Here is a 21,014-nt window from a genome sequence, read left to right as displayed (position 1 = left end):
TTTTAACTATAATTATATTTCAGCCGTGCTTGTGTAAATGAATCTGTGTTCTGTCCCTAAATCATATACCACTCCACTAAAACTAAGGTTTAAAGAAATAAAAACAGTCACACTCCTAATGGACTCTCACAGAAACACAGAAACAGTAACGCAGGAAATTCATTCATTAATAAGTAAACCCAGGATCAGGGACCGATAAGGATCCACAGTTAGTTTATAATAAGAATCAGTCTACAGGGACGGGCGTGTACAGGCAGGAATCTAGGTTAAGAACGGACTCACTAGGAGAAATTTTGGACAAAGGGCTCGACTTAAATGCGTCAGTGCTTTAACTTTAAAATGCTCAATAGAATTTGCTGTGGCTTGTGAGTCACAACAGCAGAATAAGTGAGAAGAAGTATGACCGACCTTTGGACTTATCATGGATTGACCGCAAATTAAACATTTCCTGTCCATTCCTGAACTGTTGGTCTGTGAATGTTAAGAAACACACCTTGCTGGATAATAACTTTGCAGAATTTGTTAATGTGGAAAATAAAATGAATTTAATGAAAATGTATATTAATGTCTAAAAAAATGTTTTACTGATGAAACAAGTCATTTATAATTGGGTTCCAAGTCTGTTTTTGACACACGCACACGCACACGCACACACACACACACACACACACACACACACACACACACACACACACACACACACACACACACACAGTTGTTTAAAGTGGTGAGGTCGAAATAATGTTAAATATGTAATATAATTATGCAAATAACAGGAGGAAAATATAGTAATCGGAAATAAATGTAGAACTAAATTTTTATCAACAAAACTCCCTTTTTCTTAGGAAAGTTAAGCAAACACACACATTGTTGTGGCGCATACGTTCTACGTCATAATTGAGCGTCCTTCCCGTCGTGTCATAGCATGGTCGTCTTTGGGTTGACATTAGCGTCGCCCAGCTGAGTCAAACCCGCGGATACAGGTTCCGATCACCGCAGCCATGCCTCGGTATGAACTGGCCCTCATTTTAAAGACCATGCAGCGGCCGGAGACAGCAGCAGCGCTCCGGCGGACCGTGGAGGCTCTGATGGAGCGGGGAGCAGTGGTTAGAAACCTGGAGAACCTGGGAGAGAGATTGCTGCCCTACAAGATCACCAAACACAGCCAGAGGCACACCAGGGGGTCTTACTTTCTCATCGATTTCTACGGGGGTCCTAACATTCACACAGATTTACTTAGACATCTACACCGGGATGTGGACGTGGTCAGACCCACTGTGCTGAAGAATGATGCCGAGGTTTCCACTCCAAACTGCTGTGGCCCCAAGCCGTGATTGAATGTAAGGGACGATTTATGTACAATGCACATGGTAGAACAATTAGAGCTTTTGGATTTTGAATTTCGGTGCCTTCTGTAGTTCACACACCGTAGGGGCTCAAATTGTGGTATGTGTACCAGTGGTGGTACTTAAAGTATCAGCTTGTTACGTTGTTGTACACCAGATTTTGACTGCGGCAAAAGCCGCAGTCAAAACAAATTAATTGGATACGAAGTCTGTTATCTTGCATGTATACAAATAAAATGGGTCAAACTTAACACAGAACATAGTTGTTGATCAGGCCTCCAATTGCTAATAAGAGAAATTTAAACATTAGAGGACTGAGAGGAGTTGGTACAATCATGGTAAAGTTAAATGTATTTTATATTTAATAAATGCAAAGTAAACATGTGTGATAGGCTTTGTGCAAATCCATAGGCACCAACTAAACTATAGCATATGTGGTCTGAAATATGTCTACAGTGGCAACAAACTATATGTGAAACACTCTGTAATGGTTTCCTGCTTTAATTGATCATTGATCTTTATCAAAGTCACAAGTAGAAACAAATGCAATGTGCTGAAGGTACAAAGAAATTATTATAATCTTTCATATCTTTGTTTAGGTCACAGTGAACATTCAGTGCTATGGAAAAAGTAAGTTAACCTTTGGATTGGATAATTTGATGGGATTGGATAGCACTTCTGGGAATTGTGGGTCAGACCTGCAACACATTCAGAAGGAATTTTTGCCCATGTAGAAAATCTAATTTTTGTGTTAAAACTTCAGAAATTCTTTTAACGAGAACCTCAAACCCCCCTGCAGACTTTTCTTTTCCACTCTTGACTTTGCAGGTCCATCAGTGTGCTGTCAGTCATCTTGACTAGGCACCCACTTCTAAATTGTCTCCATGTATGAACACCTATGTTAACTCTGAATTTGAGATTAATATAAGTAAGATTTATTTGTGACTCTTTCCAGGTTTATCAAATATTTATTGTAAAGACACATAAAATAAACATAATCGAAACCAACCTCCAGGGGGCCCTCTTGTAGCCACCAAGGCCCCAAGCCACGGCCTTTATGGCAGTATGGCCAGGGCTGACCTAGCACAGTGCAGGAAGATGGGTCAAGATAGTGGAACTCACCTGATTGAACTTTTTTAAGTTCACATAGTAAACTGTAAGAATCTCGAAAATCCAAATGTTAAACTTAAAAGTAGGTCATGATGCCCTCAGTGAACCCAGCAGTGCTCTGGCACATTTTGTTTATTTGTAAGTGCCAGTAGGTCTGATCATGTGGTCAGCCTGCTTTACTGCAATGATTTCATGACAAATGAGTTCAACGTGTCTTAGCCAGTCAGCGTCTTGTCTATTTCAAGAGATAAAGGTTTGGCTGACTGTGCTGTGAAACTTAAACCTCTGTAACCGTGTTTGTTTTATTTTACAGGAAGTTGCAGATCACGTACAGAAGATGAACCGCCTGATCCCTCTTTGCCCTTTACTATTGTTGTTGGTCTACGATTGTAATTGTTGAATAAAGTTATTTTTATCTTATTTAATTGTTTGTTTTTTCTCCTTTTTAAATGATTTATGTCTTCTTTTCTACTTCATGTTAGGAAGCCGTGGTTGCAGTTCCACTTCTTGTTTAAGGTTGAGCATTTCCTACATTCATGAAGTCACGTATGAGCCCATCTGGGTTGACTGGTGGTTAAGAAGAACAAACAAAAAGAAAAAGCCTTGAGTTCTGACACCTGAGTTTGTTGTGGCCTCATCAACCCCCATGTTTCTAAGAGATCAGGGTCAGTAAAGCTTGGCAGGAACGTGCACAGACATGTTAATCTGTATTAGCTGATTCGAGTGGCAGTTGAGTAAACTGCTGTTGGAACAATTACACAATCGATTGGATGAGTGACAGATTTATTGATTTTCTTTGTTTCATTAAATTGTAAATGAATTGTTTTTTAACTATAAAGACAGAGGAAGACAGAACTTTCGGATTCAAAGTTGTCATGTAAGTTTAAAGGAAAAACTGTGCACTTGTTATGACTATGTATTGCATAATCAAGATCAAACGATAATCAAAAGGGTTTGTCTTAAACATTGGTTTTCTATAGAGGCACACAACATAAATAGTACAAAAAGCAAAATAAGCACATGAAGTTGAGACTGAAATTACCAAAAGATAAAGGGTTTTCTTTAATAATATCTGCAAATTCGGGTGTCTGGTTCCTCTCATAGCCCACATGATACAATAAAGCTTAATAAGAGGAAGTACAGCAGTATTAATGCCAAAATTAAATTGAATGCGAAAAGATTGTCAGATTCGCAAGTCACTATGGCTCGATTAAGTTAGATCTCAATATGTTGTTGACGTTTGTAAAGTAGCCCAACGTTTCACATCCAAACACTGATCGACATTATTTCCATGATCTCTATGCGACTGAGTTACGGAAACGCATACAAAAATGGCTGAAACAGTGAAACTCTTGATCTCTGAGACAATAACAGAGAGGAAGGCCAAGGCAGCTGAGTCACATGTCTGCATGGAGTCAGCTGACTGTGAGTCTTCGTCATAAAAGCATTCAAAGGCCCTCAAACTGCATTGCAGCATCCATAGTCCACCGCCGTCACCTGGTTGCACACAGAGACACTCAGACATACAAGAGCCGGAAAACAACGGAGTCATGCTGCTTCTAGCGTTGCTTTTCGTGTCTTCAGGTAATGTCGTCTCAAAGTTTAACGACGGTCAATGTTTTATTTATGTCCGTGTGATTGTTTTTTTTGGTGTTTTGTTAACGAAGTGCGCTTCAAACGCGGAAGCATTTCGCGTATACACCAACAAAGCTGCTGGTTAACTTATTGACAACTAACGCGAGCTAATATAGGCTGTATTTCAGAGAGGTCCGGCGTATTGTAAGCACCGAAACTTCAAATACTTAAACAATAGCGTTTTAGCCGTTGTTGTCCTTTCATTGTGACATTTACGGACATTAGCCCACCAGCTTTCTCCTTCTGTTATTGTCATTAGCCAAACAAACCTGACCTAAAGCTAAACGCACTGTTTTTCCCTCTGTTGTTAGCAGCGTAGCTAGTGTTAGCTGGTAACTAACATGTGGACAACGGAACAACTTGTTCCAAGAGTGTAACAGGGATCCTGTGTCAGTGTTTACGTGTTTAAAGCTGGCAAACGGTGTATTTTTATTTTAACATGTGTCATACGTTAGCTCGGGTGAGTATGCTTATTTTTTTTCGAAACGTATCAACACAAAATAATTTGACGTAAAATTCGCCCGTGACCTCATTAAACATTGTTCGAAAAACAAGCTAATAATAAGAAATGACTGCAGCTGTAACCTCTGGTGCTGAATGTGTTTTATTGATTTTTATAAAGTACTAAATTTGATCGACTCATAGCAGAACCGCCCCATTTGCTTTGAATAGCTTCATGGGTACACCGCTGTGGTCTTGTGCTCTCTTCGCTTCTGGTCATAAGGAAGTTGAGATTATCTTTATCGTGGCGAGTTTCATTTCTGCTTTGCAATAAAAGGTCATGAAAATGTTTTTCTATGAGGAAACTGCATTTGTGGACCGTTTGCGCTTTTGCCTTGTCTGTAATGAAGCTTTGCATCAGAATGAAACCAAGGGAGCTTATTTACAGTATCACTCTGCTTGGCCTTGCTGTGGCCTTGTGACATTTGAAACATTGTCTTGAAATCAGTAACTCATTTGTTTCTGGTATTTTGCTGATGGTGTATGTACGGTAGTACATATCTCGGTTCAGTTAAACTCCTTTCTTTCACTTATCTACATTCCTGCATGTGTTTGCAGAGACATTCTTAAACAATGAAACGGCTGAGTAGGGTGCTACTTTAAACTCTTGTATCTGTAGGTGACTTGCTGTTGTTGAGCAATCCTGCTTTTAAGTTCCAAGTGAGTCACACCTGTCTTCTTTCTCCCTCCTCCTAAAGGTTGTTTTCCATGTATTGTCTTACTTATGGCTCTAATATAGTTATATAAAGGTAGTAGAATACGGCGTACATTCTCTGTTAGATTTGACATGGATGGTGGTTAAGTTTTTACCGCCGTGTTAAGTAGTGAGCTGATTTGTGATATAACCCTCCTGTCTGAGTACAGTGCCGGCCAGAGAACAGCTTGTTATTTTGACGACTCGTGACCCAGAAAAGGTTGAGGAGCAGTGGGAAGGCCCAGCTCTGAACTGAGCAGGAGGGGCTGGTGGGTGACTGGGTGAACATTTCTAGTGAGTGAAGCCTGGTTGTCTTTCAATTCGTGGTTATCACCAAAGGTCACTTACTGACTGATATGTGGTCTGTGTGCTTTTTGGTCACAGTAAATAACACTCATGTATTTTGGTGGAATTCCTTGCATTATAAGTTTTGTATTGCTCCAATGCTTGGAAGTTATTTTTTAGATTCAATGTTCCCCTCACCCTTTTGTCCCGACTGTTCCTCTCACTACTTGAGCTCAGTTTTTCTCCTTTTCCGAATACATTTCACAAAGTACAAAAATTACATTACATTACATTACGATCATTTGGCAGACGCTTTTATCCAAAGCGACTTACATTACATTATATTACCACCCTTCGCAGAGGGGGGAGCAATTGAGGGTTCGGTGCCTTGCTCAGGGGCACCTCGGCAGGGACTCGAACCGGCAACCCTCCGGTTCTCGACCACTGCCTCCACAGAAAAATGATCCAGATTGTGTGTGAGGCAATGACACTGCTCCTGAAGCACACTCATCAAGTGGTGATGTGTATCATGTGTTGATTGCAACATAAAATGGAAATGAAGAAATCATGAAAAGTTTAATTTCACTCAGTTGGTAACTAAGATACTGATATTAAACATGTTAAAGGCAAAAGAGTGGAAAACAAAATTAGTTAAGGCTTTGTTTATATATATTTTCCAGTTCAGGTGTAGACAAGACATCTTTGAGTTAGGCGCCAGTAACCCAGATCAATCTGGATGAAAAATCATTTAAGGGAAAGAAAACACTAAAGCGCTGTCGATGCTTTCTCACATTACCTTTGACTCTTGAAATGGGGAAATAACCTGTTGTATGTATTTTTAGCCAAAATTCAAATTTGAACATATGCACAAAAAAGGAAGTACATTCACTTCTGCTTCTGATCCAGTTGTCTTGTTTTCTGAGTAGTGTCGACAGGCTTTTAGCTGGTGGAGATTTAAACCACACAGTATTAATGAGCACATGTCCACTTAGTGCAGCAATGTGACCCAACAAGATTTGATTTGTTGTTTTTTTTCCTTTGGGGAGTGTTTTTTATTTCAGTGTAACATGTGTATCTACGCTCGCATAGAATACTAAACTCACTCACTCACATCTTATCTTTCGTACTACTCTGTGGACACAAAACCATCACTGTAGTTGATTAGATCATTCTTTAAGTGAAACGGCCTTCTGAAATTGTCAGACGGCTCAGTCAAGTGGCCTCTAATGAGCTTGTTTTTGTTTCGTGCTTCATAATGCAGAGGTGTGCCCCCCCCCCCCCCCTTCCGCCCCAGAACACGAACCTGTCCACCCAACAAATTACTAACATGAAAAGTGACTTGGTATAACATATTTGCAGGTGTGGCTCATTTGACTACCACAGGCCGATTGCTCATTGAACTGTGTTATTTAAAGAACTGGCCTATAGTTGGCACCACAACAAGATGATGGAATCAGATTGACTTACTTGGTATTCATGAGCTGCACTTGTTGATTCAAACAAAACATTTCTATTTAATAAATTTTTAGGAGGATTGAATTTCTACCTTTTGAGCTACTATGTCAGAGTAGATTTTTTTTTGGATGTTTTGAAACTTTATTGAGCTGCTTGCTGTCTCTATGAAATGCTGTTATGAGAGCTTACGAAGAGACTAGCAGATACTTTTATATTTGCATTAAATTATTGTACAACACTGTAGCTGAACGTGTGCAGTAACTTCCTCTTATTATCACAAGGGAGCCGTTAAGCATTAATTCCCTTATCTAGTTCTGTAGAACTAGATCACCCCTCTCTCCCTTTTTAATGTTCACTTCCTCATGTGCCGAAATCAACATTCCACGTGTGTTCATGACCGTTTTCATTTGGCTTGCAGCTGTAGCCACCCCACTGCTGGGCACTGAGCAGTGTGCCCGCGGCCCCCCCTACTGGTGCAAGAATGTCAAGACGGCGTCTCTGTGTGGAGCCGTTTCTCACTGCCAGCAGAACGTTTGGAACCAACCCCAAATGGTGAGGCAGTGCATTCATTACTTCATGAAACTGACACGATGCCATTGCAGTTATCTCTTGTTCGCTATTTTCAAGATAAACTCATTTTATTTCAAGCATGTCTGCCTTCTGTTCTGGATTAAGTGTATGTAGTAATACAAACCTCATTCTCCTGTTCCAGAAAACGGTGCCATGCGACCTGTGTAAGGAAGTGTTGATGGTGGTGGAGCAGTTATTGAAGAACAATGCCACTCAGGTGAGACGGAAATCAAATGACTGCCTGTTGTGCATTTCATTTCAAGGTCTTCCAAGCACCATCACAAAGACAGACGCATCATTAAAGAATTAATTTTTTTTGCTATTTCAGGCTGAGATTCTTGGATACCTGGAGAAGGCTTGTCAGCTGATCCCTGATCAGGGTTTGACCGCCGAGTGTAAGGAGATGGTGGATAGTTACTATCCCATCATCATTGGAATCATTACCGGAGAGCTGGTAAGCACCAACATGAGCTCATAAGATTTGATAAAGAGTTTGCGGTGAGAAAAGTTCCATCTGCGCTCGTGATTCAGATGGAAAAGCAAAGTGGCCGTGACCAAAGTAAGGGGGCTGAATCAGGGCTTTTGATGGGGAAGTGGGTCTGAATGTGAACAGAGAAGTCATTGTGCAACAGTGAGCCACATGACAGAGTATCTAGTGTATTCCTCTTTGATTTAACTGTCACCTCCTATCACATTGGGACCAAAAATGTCACAATTTGATTAAAGAAAAAAATATAGTTGTAAAGATCATGTTCATGAATTTCTGTAGAAAGGACAAATAAGTTAAGATGTCTTTTTTTTTTTTTTTGTATCCCAGCTTATCTAAACACTATCTAAACTATAAACACTAGTATATAAATTGAGACTGGTTATTTCAAACATCTCTGAGAGCTAATATGAAGACAAAACATTATAAAATAAATGAAGAGTTGATTCAACTTGCTGCCTTTCTGTTATAGGAGGATCCTGCTGTTGTGTGTGGAGCCATGGGGCTTTGCCAGTCTCAGCAGGCAGCCCTGGCTCATATCCAGAAGCAGCTCCTCTCCAATGAAATCCCTCAGGTTGACCTTGCCGAGCCAGTGGCCCCCTTCCTCCTCAATGTCCCCCAGCTCCTGTATCCTCAGGAGAGCCCCAAAGAGGAGGCCCCCAAAGTGGAAAGTCCAAAACAGGTACGCCGCCTTCACCTCCCTCCGCATTCGTACAAGACGCCGTCTACTTGTCCTTCATGGCCGGTGTCTTGATTTGGCCCCAAATCTTTTGTCTGCCTACAGGGAAATGGTGCCATCTGCGAGGACTGCATCAAGTTTCTGACCGACGCCAAGGAGGAAGCCAAGAAGAACGAAACGTTTCTCAGCTCCCTCATTGAGCTTATTGAGCAGCAGTGTGACCATCTGGGGCCCGGCCTCGCTGAAATGGTGAGAAACTCATAACATTTCATGGAACATCTCCTTTTTTTATTTTAAATGCGTGTTTTCAGAATTAAACATTACTGGATTTTGACTTGTTTTCCTTCATTGCAGTGTAAAGAGTATATCGGCCAGTACGCGCCCAAATTTCTTGATGAGTTCATGTCTATGGTGAGTCCTCATTTATTGTGCTTTACTGTCTTTATAGACGAGCAGGCAAAACCTTTATTGCATTTCCGTACTTGAGCAAAGTTGACTTTTAATTAATAAATTGTAGTCCTTTACTCGGCCCCATGAGCTGGTCAATTAAACTAATGATAGGTGTTGTGATGTTAAGCCCATATCCAGTTGTGTAACGCCATCTGGCTTGCTGACTTCAGTTTTTCCTCATCTTGAAATGCCTTACTTTCTTTCTTGTTTCTTTTCATTTGCTGGTGTTCATGCTCTTTTCTCTGCCCGCCTCCATTCATATTGTCCTGCTCTGTTTCTCTTCTGGGTTTTGTGTGCTGCTCCCAGGAACAGGTAGGTCTCTCTGTGTTCAGCCTGTAGCCTTTTAACCCTTAGCACTTGCCCCACCTGTGCCGTCCACTACTCACCCAACACTGTATGGCGCATGTTGAGTGTTATATTGTTGTGAATGAGACTATTGTTACTTAAGCCGGCCAGTTGTTGTACATGGAGAGCATGTTCTAACACTGTACAGAAGGTGCTCATATCTCTCAATAATACCGTGCCGTCGTATCGCATGTATGCTTGAGACTAAATTTGGAGTCATTTGTCACACAGGAAAGACGTTGCCAAAATCCCACCAACATTGTAGCAATTGTGTTTTTCTAACAGTATGGCTGACTTCATCAAGTGCGCTAGGTCAGGGCTACAGTACTTTTTTTTTTTTTTTGCCAGCATGGGTGTGTGTTGCTTTGTGTTTGCTGGCAAAAGACGGTTGCAGTAGACATTTTTGTAACATTCCCGCCATCGCATGGGTGATAATGCGTTTATCCAAATGGCGTGTGGTGTTGCACGTTTAGTGAGCCTCTGGCAGATCCAAAACTCGGTGTGTCTGACATTTTGTCCAATCTGTCCACAGGAACCCAAAGACCTCTGTTGCCGTGCTGGCCTCTGTGACGCTGTGAAGAAATCCATCCCCTTGATGACGCTGCAAGCTGCTAAAGCTGTACCTGCAAGCAAGATGTTCCCTGCCACCAGAGTGGAAGCTACACCAGCTAAGGTATCCAGGCCGGATGGCTCACTGTCACCAACACAAACATGAAGTTGTGAAGTATTGTGACAATGTGTTTTTGTCCTGTGCAGCCCATGGTGCGTACTCGTGACTCGCCCAAGTGTGCCATCTGTGAGTTTGTCATGACCAAGTTGGAGAGTATGTTGGAGGATCAGACCACAGAGGTGAGGCATGCTTCCCGGATGTCTTAATATGATTATGAACCCTAAAGCAACAAAAGTTCTGACAGCTCAGTTTTGTTTTTCTCAGGAGGAAGTTGTTCATGCTGTGCAGAAGGTGTGCTCTCTGTTGCCGGCTTCTGTGGAGGCTCAGTGTAAGGATCTGGTTGAGGCCTATGGTCGTGCCATCATTGAGCTTTTGATCCAACAAGCTGACCCCAAGACCATCTGCACAGCGTTGGCACTCTGCAATGATGCAAGCCGCACACATATCCGTAAGCTGTCCATGTCGGGCATGTTGTTTGTAAATGTTTTCGGTTGAGAGGCAAGTCGATTTGATTTTGAAAGGGTGCAGCTGTCCAGTGAATGATGTTGGTAGCAATTTTATAACCCTGAGATTTACCATTTTAACATTGCTGCAATCAGCCAATGCTTTGTTGGCCTTCTTGCATTCTGCTTGATGCTATAAAATATCAACTGTTAATGTTGGACGTAAACGCATCTTTATTGATTTTATAAAATGTGTTTCCACATTAAGATGGTAACATTGATTGTATTGTCTTCCAGCTGTAATGGACCAGGCCCAGTTTAAGAACGGTGCCTTCTGTGAATTGTGCAAGACGACCATCCGCTACCTGGATGTCCTTCTGGAGGCTAATGCCACCAAAGACAAAATTGAGGACGCTGTGAGGAGAGTGTGCAGCTTTCTGCCCAACTCTGTCCAGACTGAGGTCAGATACTGCATCTAAATGTCGTCGGATGCTGCACATACTCGTATCATTGACATGTCTTCACGTGACTGCTGTGCATTAACCCATGCGTCTGTCAACAGTGTGACCAGCTGGTGACGGAGTATGAGCCACAGCTTGTCCAGCTGTTGCTCCAGATGATGGACCCAGACTTTGTGTGCATGGTAAGGATTGATTCAGGAAAAAAAAAAAAACTTGAGTCTCTTCATTGTCAAGATGTTAGGTTTTTGGTTAGCAGTGCAAAATATTGCTTGGTCCTATATCAGTCAAATAAATCTTGGTTCATTACATTTAATTTCAGAGTAAATACATGGCTTGTACCACAATCCTGTTTCCAGAATTTAAAATCTGAATTATGTGTGTTACAGAAACTGGAAGCTTGCCCTGAAGCTGGTCAAAGGCTGCTGGGATCAGAGCGGTGCAGCTGGGGTCCTGGATTCTGGTGTAAGAACATGCAAACAGCCTCCATGTGCAATGTAAGTAGCACCATACTGTGCCATAGCAAAGTCTTGGATGACTTTATTAATTGAATGTGCTTTTATATTATGCGAACTTGAACACTTCGGTTCTGTCTAATCTCTGGTTTTTGTCTTCCAGGCTGTGGCTCACTGCAAACGTCATGTGTGGGTATAGACAAAGAAGACCAGCACAAACTGACCTTTAGGGAATTAAAGATTTGAACGTACTTTAGTGCTGCTTCCGTTTTAAGTTTGTTTTTCTTTTTAATAATTACATTTGGAGTAAATTAACTTTTTGTTTTTGAATGGTAGAAAGGGACTGGAGTTTGATAATGAGGGGGAGGGATGCAGGGGGATCTGATTCTGTATGTTTTATCTTCGAGAGTCAGAATTTCATATTTTGCTTGCATTGACATATTTCTGTCTGGCTGTCTGGTATGTAGAGACAGTTTCATGTCTGTACTAACTGTGTTAAATGGCCCTCATCACCGGAGGAAGTAACTGCAGGAGAAATAACTCAGTGTAACACTTCCCAGCATTACTTTGCCATTCTGTCCCATGTCTAGAGCAAATGTGTGTTTTGTATAAAATGTTGGATTGTGTTAGAGTGTGTGCACCTCCTATCATTTGCACTCTTCCTGCTGTTTATAAATCACTGCATTTCTAACGCACTGAAGTGTTTCAGATAAAGTTGTCAAATTCTTGAGCCAGCTGATCTGTTAACAATGTCTAAACAATTAAAGTGTTCCCAATCCACTTTTTGCATACAATATTATGTATCTTAGTTTTAAGAGATGGTGCACAAACATGACATTGGTAAGCATAAATTACCCAAGGATATCACCTGATAACTGACATGACAAGCTCAACTGGTAGTTCTGCATGTTTATTACTTTGAAACAATCACATCCACTTTGTACTCGTGACAAAGACTTGCAACACAACTTTGTCATTGGCCACTGGTGACATCACTTGTACTTTAGCCTTTTAATGGAAATGTCAAACCAAATAGGATTAAATAGGCCTAAACCCTCCTCTTCCTACCACAAGTCTATTTTCAGGAGTCATTGGCTTTCATTTATCCCTACAGTGTGACAATGGAGCTAGAGCCATCAAAAACTATTGGATCCAGAACATCTTTAGCAGTAATGTGAAGCACACATGATTTGAAGTTAATGAGATCAAAGTCGTATATCGGTAGTCCAGAATAACTTGACTGTAAATCATAAACAGGCAAAGGGATGTTAAAACTTATTTCACACACCAGATTCAGTTTATTGGTCATAAGGAACACAAGTCAGCATGAAAACAAGTGTGTAAAGGCTTTTGTGGCTGGAGAGAGAAATCGGGCCTGACCTGAGACATTGAAAGGGTTAATATTGAACCAAAGGCAGTGAATGATTGACAATCCATTTACAAAAAACAGACATAGAAAAAGTGTTCACTGACAAATACCGAACCTATCTGTGAATGTATTCCAACTATTGAACAAAAATATTGTTAGGTTTAATATTGGCTGCTTGACATCTAGTGGAAAATAAAGTATAACCATAACCTTAAGCCCCACACTGAACAAAGTTGTGCAAAAACGTGTCTGGGTTTAGCAATAATCCATTCAAAAAACATGGTTCCAGGGTTCTTAAGGCTTTTTAGGCCACTATATCAAACATACAAGAGTAACCTTGTAACCTGGTGGACACCAAGATTAGTGTAAACACAACACATAATGTGAGGTATGAGGAAGTTTAGAAACTTTGTTGAACTGAGGAAATGAAAAGCTTAAACACCTGGCTTCACTGACATGACAGTGCCTTACAGTACTTTGAAACTCAGGGGCCTCATTTATAAAACATTGCGTAGAATCCCAACTAAATTATTGAGTACACTAAAAGCACAGACATGGCATATGCCAAGAAAAAAAGACTGATTTAAAGCCATGCGCACACACACTTGTATGCAATCCCTCCTTTATAAATTACAACCAACCAAGAAAGGTTTGCATGCAGCTAAACCTCAAATACTGCCCCCTGCAATCCTACAATTGACTTTACATTGTCAATGCAAATTAATTAATTGCATATTGAAACGTCTCAACCCAAGATCAAAAGAAAAACTTTACCAAGACAGAAATCTACATACTGCTCGTGTGAGAAAGAGATGGGAAATTATGTTTTGTTTTGGGGCCATAGCAGCAGGATAATACATTTCTTAAAAATAGATGGGAAAATGCTTGCTGTTGCTTTATATTATCGTCTATTGTTCCTCTAAAGATGCAGCCTAACTTCTTCCTTTGCGTTTTCTCTCAACACAGCAGCAGCTCAGCATCTCTGTGCGCTCTGCGTGGGTTTGGAAGTGGAGGGAGGATTTAACTGAGAGGATCTACTCGCTGTATAAGTTATCAATAAAAACAGTATATAAAAACAGTAGATGTTAAGACTGTGCGACTTTCTGCGACATACATTTGAACCATAAAGGGATAGACTCTGTAGAGGAGTGAGTGTTGTGTTAAGCTACATTCTACATATTCTAACATTAGATCAAACTTTATTGTCATCTCTCTGTGCAGGAAACATAGATGCTGTGGAACGACTGTGTGAAGAATCACTCTGACATCTGGCTTTATTCACTTCCTCTCCATCTGTGTTTCCAGATCCTCTCGTCTTCAATATGTGCATAGGTATGGGTCAGAGTTTGAGTACCTGTGTGTTCAGATCACAACATTTGCATAGGCAAAGTGAAATACGCAAGTTTAAAAACCTGGTTTGTGTGAAGACAACGGTTAAACGTGAGAACCCAGGTATTGATCAGCAGGGGGGCTGTGCTGACTACTGTCCAGCCAGCTCACCTATCTTATATCACAGTACTTGACATCCTGGTCATATACAATACACCAGAAGCACAGAAAAGGCAGAACCCACTGCCAGTCCCAGAGTAAGGAAGAAGGACATGACCACACCAGTGGCCTCAGCCAGCTCCCTGGGCACCACCTTAGGCCCGTATATCATGGGTAAAGTGCCTAAGTAGCCATTAGTCAAACCGAGGAGGCAATTAAAGACTACAGGGTAAATGTCATCTGCAAACAGCACAGTGTTGGTGTGGTTCCTTGGCTGGTAATTACAGAACATGAAAAGCGGGATCAGGACAGAGCGGCACACCACCAGAACAGGCAGGACCCTGCTGGTAGGGCCTGGGACCTGCAGCCAGACTGTGACCTGCCTGCCACAGAAATCTGCTACATTGTACAGGAGGAAACTAGTGAGGGGTACAAAGAAGGTGGTGGTCCACGGGTTAGCAGGGTCTTGTCGGACGGACTGGATGCCTGAGGATACAGCAGGGAACACCATGATGGAGATAGAGAAGACATAGAAAACACTGAGGCCCAGCATCCATGTCTTCTTCAGGATAGGCGTCAGTGGTGGAATAGAGTTGCTGCTCCCTGTACCTGCCGCTGCCCCCCCACCTGTCACTCCTGGACTGGCGTATGTTGCTGCAAGCATGTAGTGTCTGTAGGAGACAAACAATGCAGGACTAGATTAGAGATTAGAGCAGTTTATGTGCAATTCTGTTAATACAATACCAATAACGAGCTCTGCTGTATGTCTGCTGAAGTACAATCAACTTCAATACATCCAACTCAGAATGACTGACTGACTGACTGACTGACTGACTGACCGTGAGTATGCCAGCTTGGGCAGCAGCAGGTATGCGATGATGCAGAGCACGATGAAGACGTCTGCTGTCAGGAAATAAGCCAGTGCGCTGTCTGAGACGTCGTCAGCCACCGCCAGGTCCAATATGGATGCCACTGCACTCAGAGTCCCTCCCATGGCCTGACCTGACACAGAAGGATTGCACGGGTGGTTTCAACACGTAGTTGTTAACATAGACACTTGAGTTGCCCAATACTCCACCACAATAAACACCTGTCAATCAATCCTGCTTATTCTTTTCCAGAATGCATTAATTCATCTGCCGAATTCTTTTGAGAAGATTACCAGCTGCTACATTTCTATGGCGACATCACCACAAACATACCTGTGATTTTGTCAATACAGTTACAACAAAGCTCCTAGTAGTAACAATGTTTTTTAAACAATATAAAAATTCAGTTAATAATTGTATAAATTGTACAATGGGACACAGGAAAAACTAGTACATGATAATACATGAAATCATACCTATGGGGAACAGTTGTAAATCAATGTGCGAGAAAATACAATGCAAGTAACCATAGCAACAATACTGTTGCTTCATCTATGTTAACAGAACTTTCACTGGTGACCTCACCGTGGGTTGAACAGATTACAAACCAACTTAAATAAGAAGATAAATGTTTGCTCTTCCTTTGTTGCCTGTGGCCAAGGCAGCAAAACTACCAGTCCGTCTCTGGCAGACATTCTCTGTCCGTCTCTGGCAGACATTCTCTGTCCCTTCTCTGCCCAGACGTCAGTACCTGATATGAGGGCCTGAGAGATCCTCATGGGGAAATGTCCGCTGATTCCAAACATGCTGCCAGAGAAGAGGTTGGAGGCTCCGCTGACCACCGCTATGCTGGCCAGTGTGCCGATAAAGAACTCCATCCTGCAGGAGGACACATCCACCTTCACCAGGATCGTGGTGATCACGAACACCACAAGGATAACAACGAGTGACGACAGGATCCGGACGTTTGGGGACAGCCTACAAATTTTGTAAACACACACATGTTGTTAAAAACAATGCTCGCACTTTATATAATATTGGCTGATAAACACAAATAGAAGAACAGACATATGAGGTGGCTAGAAAAGGTGTTGCTCTCATAATGTGGAGCAAAGTCAAGGAACATTTTGATTAATTCAGTGAGTCAATGCAAATATGGTTCAATGTTTTCTGTTGGGGAAGATGCTGTTTAAATGACACAATGACCTTCTTCCTAAATGTGATCTAGGACCAGCACACACTGATCAGAGTCCAGAGTGAATGCAAATACATCTAAACACATATGCTTTACATCAGGGGTCTCCAACCTTTTTTGCTCTGAGAGCTACTTTGACAAAATAAAAGTGTTCATGTTTTACATTATTAGTAGCATTTATCCACATGATGATTCTCCACCCAAACCAGCTGAATAAGTGTCGGCTGTGTGAACATTTACAAAATGTTGATATCTAACACTCACATTTTTATCTCAAAAACATCTTAAATAACATGATAACATTAGTAACAGTAACATGATCATGTTTTTTTCTGTATACATTTTCAGTGTGTCAAGCTCACACTAACAAATGCACATCATATTTATCTCTGTTATTACTTATTTTACTATTTGACTAATATATTTCACTGTATGTCTGTCTGTCCATATACCACTGTCACAATTTCCCTTCACATTCCCTAAAATTCTGGAAATTCCCTGTAGTTCCCATATAATCTGAATTTCACCTGCATTCAGTCTGTTCTGATGTTAGTGAGATGACAGAGAGTGTGTGGTGTCTGCTGGAGTGTATCCTCTTAAGTTCACTCTTAAGGAGCTCCGTTACCATCTCTGTTCGTAGCCTGCTAGCAGCCGGAAAGTCCCGTGTAAAGTTGTTGTGGACTTTGGTGAAGTAGCGCTCCACAGACGCGCTCACACCACAAATGAGACTAACACACTAGTGATTCACCTTTGCAAAAATGTTTAATTCCTTGTTGCCTTTTATTGGGTCTTTTTTCCCCGGTCATTGTCAAATCCGGCACGTGTTTGCTAGTCTGCTAACATTGCCTCATGTTACGGTGTCACTGATATAACCAAACTTAACAGCAGCGTCATTTGTTTGACTGACAGCTGATTGGCATATAATCATTCTGTGACAGAAGGGTGCAGGATGTCTGTGAATTTGATTGGATAGAAATTTAAACAGGTTTACCAAGTGACGTGTTGTCAAATGTATATATTCTTTGAACCTTTAGCGAGACACGGCTCGCTTAAGGTTGGCTGGCGAGCTACTGGTAGCTCGCGAGCCGCGTGTTGGAGACCCCTGCTTTACATAAATACACCTTATGTCCTAGCGTAAATAAGGGGAACTGTTTTCCACTTTCCCCAGAGAATACTTATTTTTCAAAAAAGGAGTAGATTGTTTCAGTTGGATTTTACTTTGATTATTTAAACTATGTATTTTAATGCATCGGAAACTTCACTATATAATTGTGTGTATACGAGTGTGAGTGTGTTCGTGTTGGCGAACCTGTTAACTAGTACATAGTTGAGTATCAGACACAGCACAGACGGCACAGTGGAGGCAACAGCCAGGTAGCCTTCAAAGTATTCCTGAGAAAAGAGACAAAAAAGACAAAACATGGTTTAATCAAAATGTCTAAAATGCATTAAGACATCTGTTTTTTGTTACATCAAATTCAAATTCATCCGCTCAGCACTGCATGCTGAAAAATGTGTGAACCTCTGCAGATGTGGAGATTCAAGTGGAGCAGCAAAGGACTGCTGATGACTTCTTTCAGATATCTATACATCTTTCTCTAAGGTCCCATAAAAGGTCCAGTTAATGCCTGGTTCAACTAACACTCTGGCTTTTATGGCACTTCTTTTACAAATAAAGTCTTATCTTAACTAAACCTCAACACCGTTTATAGTCGTGAAAATATCACCACGTTCCATCAGCTTTTTTGGAGCACGGTTACTGCAGAATAAATGTTGCTGTTGTTGTTCATTTTACTACAAAGATCAGACAGTAGTCCCCAGCACATTTTGGTAATTAAATCAAATAAGCTCCAGAGAGCTTCAAAGCATATCTTAAACAGCTGATTTCTGCTTGGTCACAGCACATTGCCTTAAGCCAATGTTCTTTTCTCTCTTCCTTCTACTTACAGAGGCCATATCAAATTGTATAATTATGTCGATGTATATCAATTAGATGTGAAAGGACAGTCAGTCCTCACAGCTGTCACAGGATCATTACGTTTTCTTTCAAACACACCCACAATGGCACAAGACAAACACAAACATGCTGCTTATCTACATAGTATTCCTCTGACTCACGCCAAGGTCTGATTGTTGCTCCTCGTAGCCAGTTTGATGAGTTGCGTTACTCAATTTGTAGAGCCAGTAGTGTTTGGCTGTTATAAAGAAGTTCCAGGGCAGCAGCGAGCCAATTCCCATCAGGAAGAAGATGATGTACACCATGCAGTAGGAGTCATTTGGGCTGTAGCGCACAGCCAGAGGCACTGACGAATGTGCGGGGAGGAGAGATTGAGAAGGACCCTCACCCTCATCCTCATCCTCAGAAACGTCAAGGTTACCATGAGTCCCCTTGATGTAGGTGGAGTTGAGACTGGGTTGCTGAGGCTCTGTGTCATCCATTTTGAGCGACAGAGAGCAGGACCACAAAGCAAATAAGGGGATATAGAGGAAGGCAGAGGGGAAAGGAAGCTCAGAGGTGGGGAGGGTTAGATTGAAATCTGTGTAACAAAAGAAGAAACATGTGGGTTAGAAAAGGAAATGTGACATGGTCATGGTCATGCTCTTGCAATGAGTGAAATCTAACTGAAGCTTACTTGTTCTTGAGCAGAACGGAGAAAACTGCCCGTGAAAGCCATAACCTGGGTCAAGGGTGGCAAGAGGCCCGGTTCCTGTAGGAGCAATCACGTTTAAGCTTTAGGATTGTGATTGTTTACTGTATATTATGTGATCCATGTCCACATTAATGATAGCATAAATGAAGATGCAGCATAATGCCCAGAGATCGAAAGTTGATCACAGTTTCCTCTACACTTGGATAAATGAATTATTGTTCCTAATGACGAATCAGATTGTGTGAAATGTAACATGAAGACACTTTCTGCTATTGTTGTAACACGTATGCAGCAGTAACATAAGTGGGCCTCCTGGCAGCTTTGTGAGAATATGAAGCTCCTGCTCTCCCATACTAGGGATCCAATTTTCACTTTGGACACAGATAACTGGAGTCACAGCTCTGCAATTTACACACACGCACGCACGCACGCACACACGCACACACGCACACACCTAGACTTTCAGCAAACCCTCCTTTTCATTTCAAATTGAAAGTTGTTTACATATAAAAAGCTATTCTATTCTACTTGGTTGTGAACGAAGCATATGGTTACAAATCTTGCTGCAGTGTGTAAATGTCATTATTTGAAAAAGATGGTGAGAAACAGCCGACCGTGCACCCCAAATCATCACGCGATGAGGAAGCACATCCACATGATGCACACTTCAGAAAAGACACGTGCACAGACCAAAACTTTGGACAAGTCAGCTGTTTTATCGAATAATCGGTGACTGTTCTTACACACTGCTGACACACGCTGAAACCATTCTGCTGATTCCCATCTCACAGTTTTCTCCATCTTTGTTCATTCATCTTATTAAAACGTAAATAAACGTTTAGTTTTACTTTTGTATTTGTTGTATGAGTCACTGTGCAGTCACACTAATGTAAACTGGCGTTGAGAGAAGATATCTATATAGTAATAGATATCATGACACCTATTACTATATAGATATCTTCTCTCAACGCGGAGGTTAATTATTCCACCGCACAATTTTTACACATCATAAATGAAACATACCTTAAATTAGTAGGGTGTCTGAGTTTAGCTTCTGTCCTGTTCTCCCGTGCTATAGGCGGACACAACAACAATCCATTTTCATTTCTGGTCACATGACAAACGTAGAAAAACTAATTCAGGGGCAGCGGGCGTGACTTCCGACGCAGTTCCTTCAAAATAAAGGCATTTTTCAAAATAAGAACAATTTTATTTGAATGTCTTTAATTTGGAAGAAACAACTCAAAAAAGAAGAAATGGCCAATCATATGTGTTCAACATGAAATGTTTTATTACGTTACCAAAATAAAGTTTACTTACATACCCATGTACACTTTTGTTGCATGTGTGTTGTTTCAGCGAATATATCATTTTCAAGGACCTAAATAATATTTTTTATATATGTTAGCATAAACTGTATCAAAACATCTGTTCACTAATGTACGGGTTTCCATTGTTAACTGATGTATGAAGGTTGTAGAGTCAAAGGTCAGAATATTTATCTCATAAAACAATTTGACTTGGGCATCCAGCATTACACCTTACATGATGATATATCTCTGACCTCCTCCCTTAGATCTTCCAATCAACTGCTCCTGTTGGTTCCACTGTCTTATCAAACAACTGCATTTCCATGGCTGCCCCAAGACTATGGACCAGTTTGCCAATTGATATTGGTTATTTCCTCCATTGGCACTTTGAAATCCTGTTTTAAACCTAATTTCTATTCCCTAGCCTTTGAGGCTGTTTGGCGTTATCAGTGTTAAGCAGTGCAACCTACAGTATGTATTGTTTAATAACATGATTGACATTGGCACGAGGGAGAATTTCATTTTTTTTAATTTACATTGTGGTAGTCT

At 41.2% G+C, this 21,014-nt stretch overlaps 3 protein-coding genes across 4 annotated transcripts; 2 read left to right on the top strand and 1 right to left on the bottom strand.

Annotated features, from left to right (window-relative positions):
- Nucleotides 1-908: 908 nt before the first annotated feature.
- mrps6 (mitochondrial ribosomal protein S6) lies at nucleotides 909-2,881 on the top strand. 2 transcript variants are annotated; one of them, XM_076165079.1, is made up of 3 exons: nucleotides 909-1,340; nucleotides 1,946-1,976; nucleotides 2,770-2,881. In XM_076165079.1, the coding sequence occupies exon 1, from the start codon at nucleotides 1,002-1,004 to the stop codon at nucleotides 1,332-1,334; it is 333 nt and encodes a 110-aa protein (XP_076021194.1). In that variant the 5' UTR covers nucleotides 909-1,001; the 3' UTR covers nucleotides 1,335-1,340; nucleotides 1,946-1,976; nucleotides 2,770-2,881. The 2 variants fall into 2 exon arrangements, with proteins under 2 accessions (XP_076021194.1, XP_076021185.1); XM_076165070.1 differs by lacking the exon at nucleotides 1,946-1,976.
- A 1,006-nt stretch (nucleotides 2,882-3,887) lies between these two features.
- psap (prosaposin) lies at nucleotides 3,888-12,363 on the top strand. The gene is made up of 14 exons (XM_076162700.1): nucleotides 3,888-4,040; nucleotides 7,445-7,578; nucleotides 7,739-7,813; nucleotides 7,925-8,050; nucleotides 8,556-8,765; nucleotides 8,868-9,011; nucleotides 9,117-9,173; nucleotides 10,090-10,230; nucleotides 10,314-10,406; nucleotides 10,492-10,675; nucleotides 10,968-11,131; nucleotides 11,233-11,313; nucleotides 11,518-11,625; nucleotides 11,747-12,363. The coding sequence occupies exons 1-14, from the start codon at nucleotides 4,007-4,009 to the stop codon at nucleotides 11,780-11,782; spliced, it is 1,587 nt and encodes a 528-aa protein (XP_076018815.1). The 5' UTR covers nucleotides 3,888-4,006; the 3' UTR covers nucleotides 11,783-12,363.
- Nucleotides 12,364-12,992: 629 nt separating this feature from the next.
- slc29a3 (solute carrier family 29 member 3) lies at nucleotides 12,993-20,266 on the bottom strand. Its single transcript, XM_076162712.1, has 7 exons — nucleotides 20,179-20,266; nucleotides 19,138-19,212; nucleotides 18,623-19,041; nucleotides 17,814-17,896; nucleotides 16,061-16,287; nucleotides 15,280-15,442; nucleotides 12,993-15,111 (listed from the first exon to the last, which is right to left on the bottom strand). The coding sequence occupies exons 3-7, from the start codon at nucleotides 18,941-18,943 to the stop codon at nucleotides 14,484-14,486; spliced, it is 1,422 nt and encodes a 473-aa protein (XP_076018827.1). The 5' UTR covers nucleotides 18,944-19,041; nucleotides 19,138-19,212; nucleotides 20,179-20,266; the 3' UTR covers nucleotides 12,993-14,483.
- Nucleotides 20,267-21,014: the final 748 nt, after the last annotated feature.

This window comes from Genypterus blacodes, unplaced genomic scaffold (assembly GCF_046128005.1).
Source record: "Genypterus blacodes isolate CSIRO-AG114 ecotype Tasmania unplaced genomic scaffold, CSIRO-AGI_Gbla_v1 ptg000012l_1, whole genome shotgun sequence".
In the NCBI taxonomy this organism is placed as follows: Eukaryota; Metazoa; Chordata; class Actinopteri; order Ophidiiformes; family Ophidiidae; genus Genypterus; species Genypterus blacodes.
Note: the sequence above shows the minus strand (reverse complement) of the source record. Positions and strands in the feature narration are given on the sequence as shown.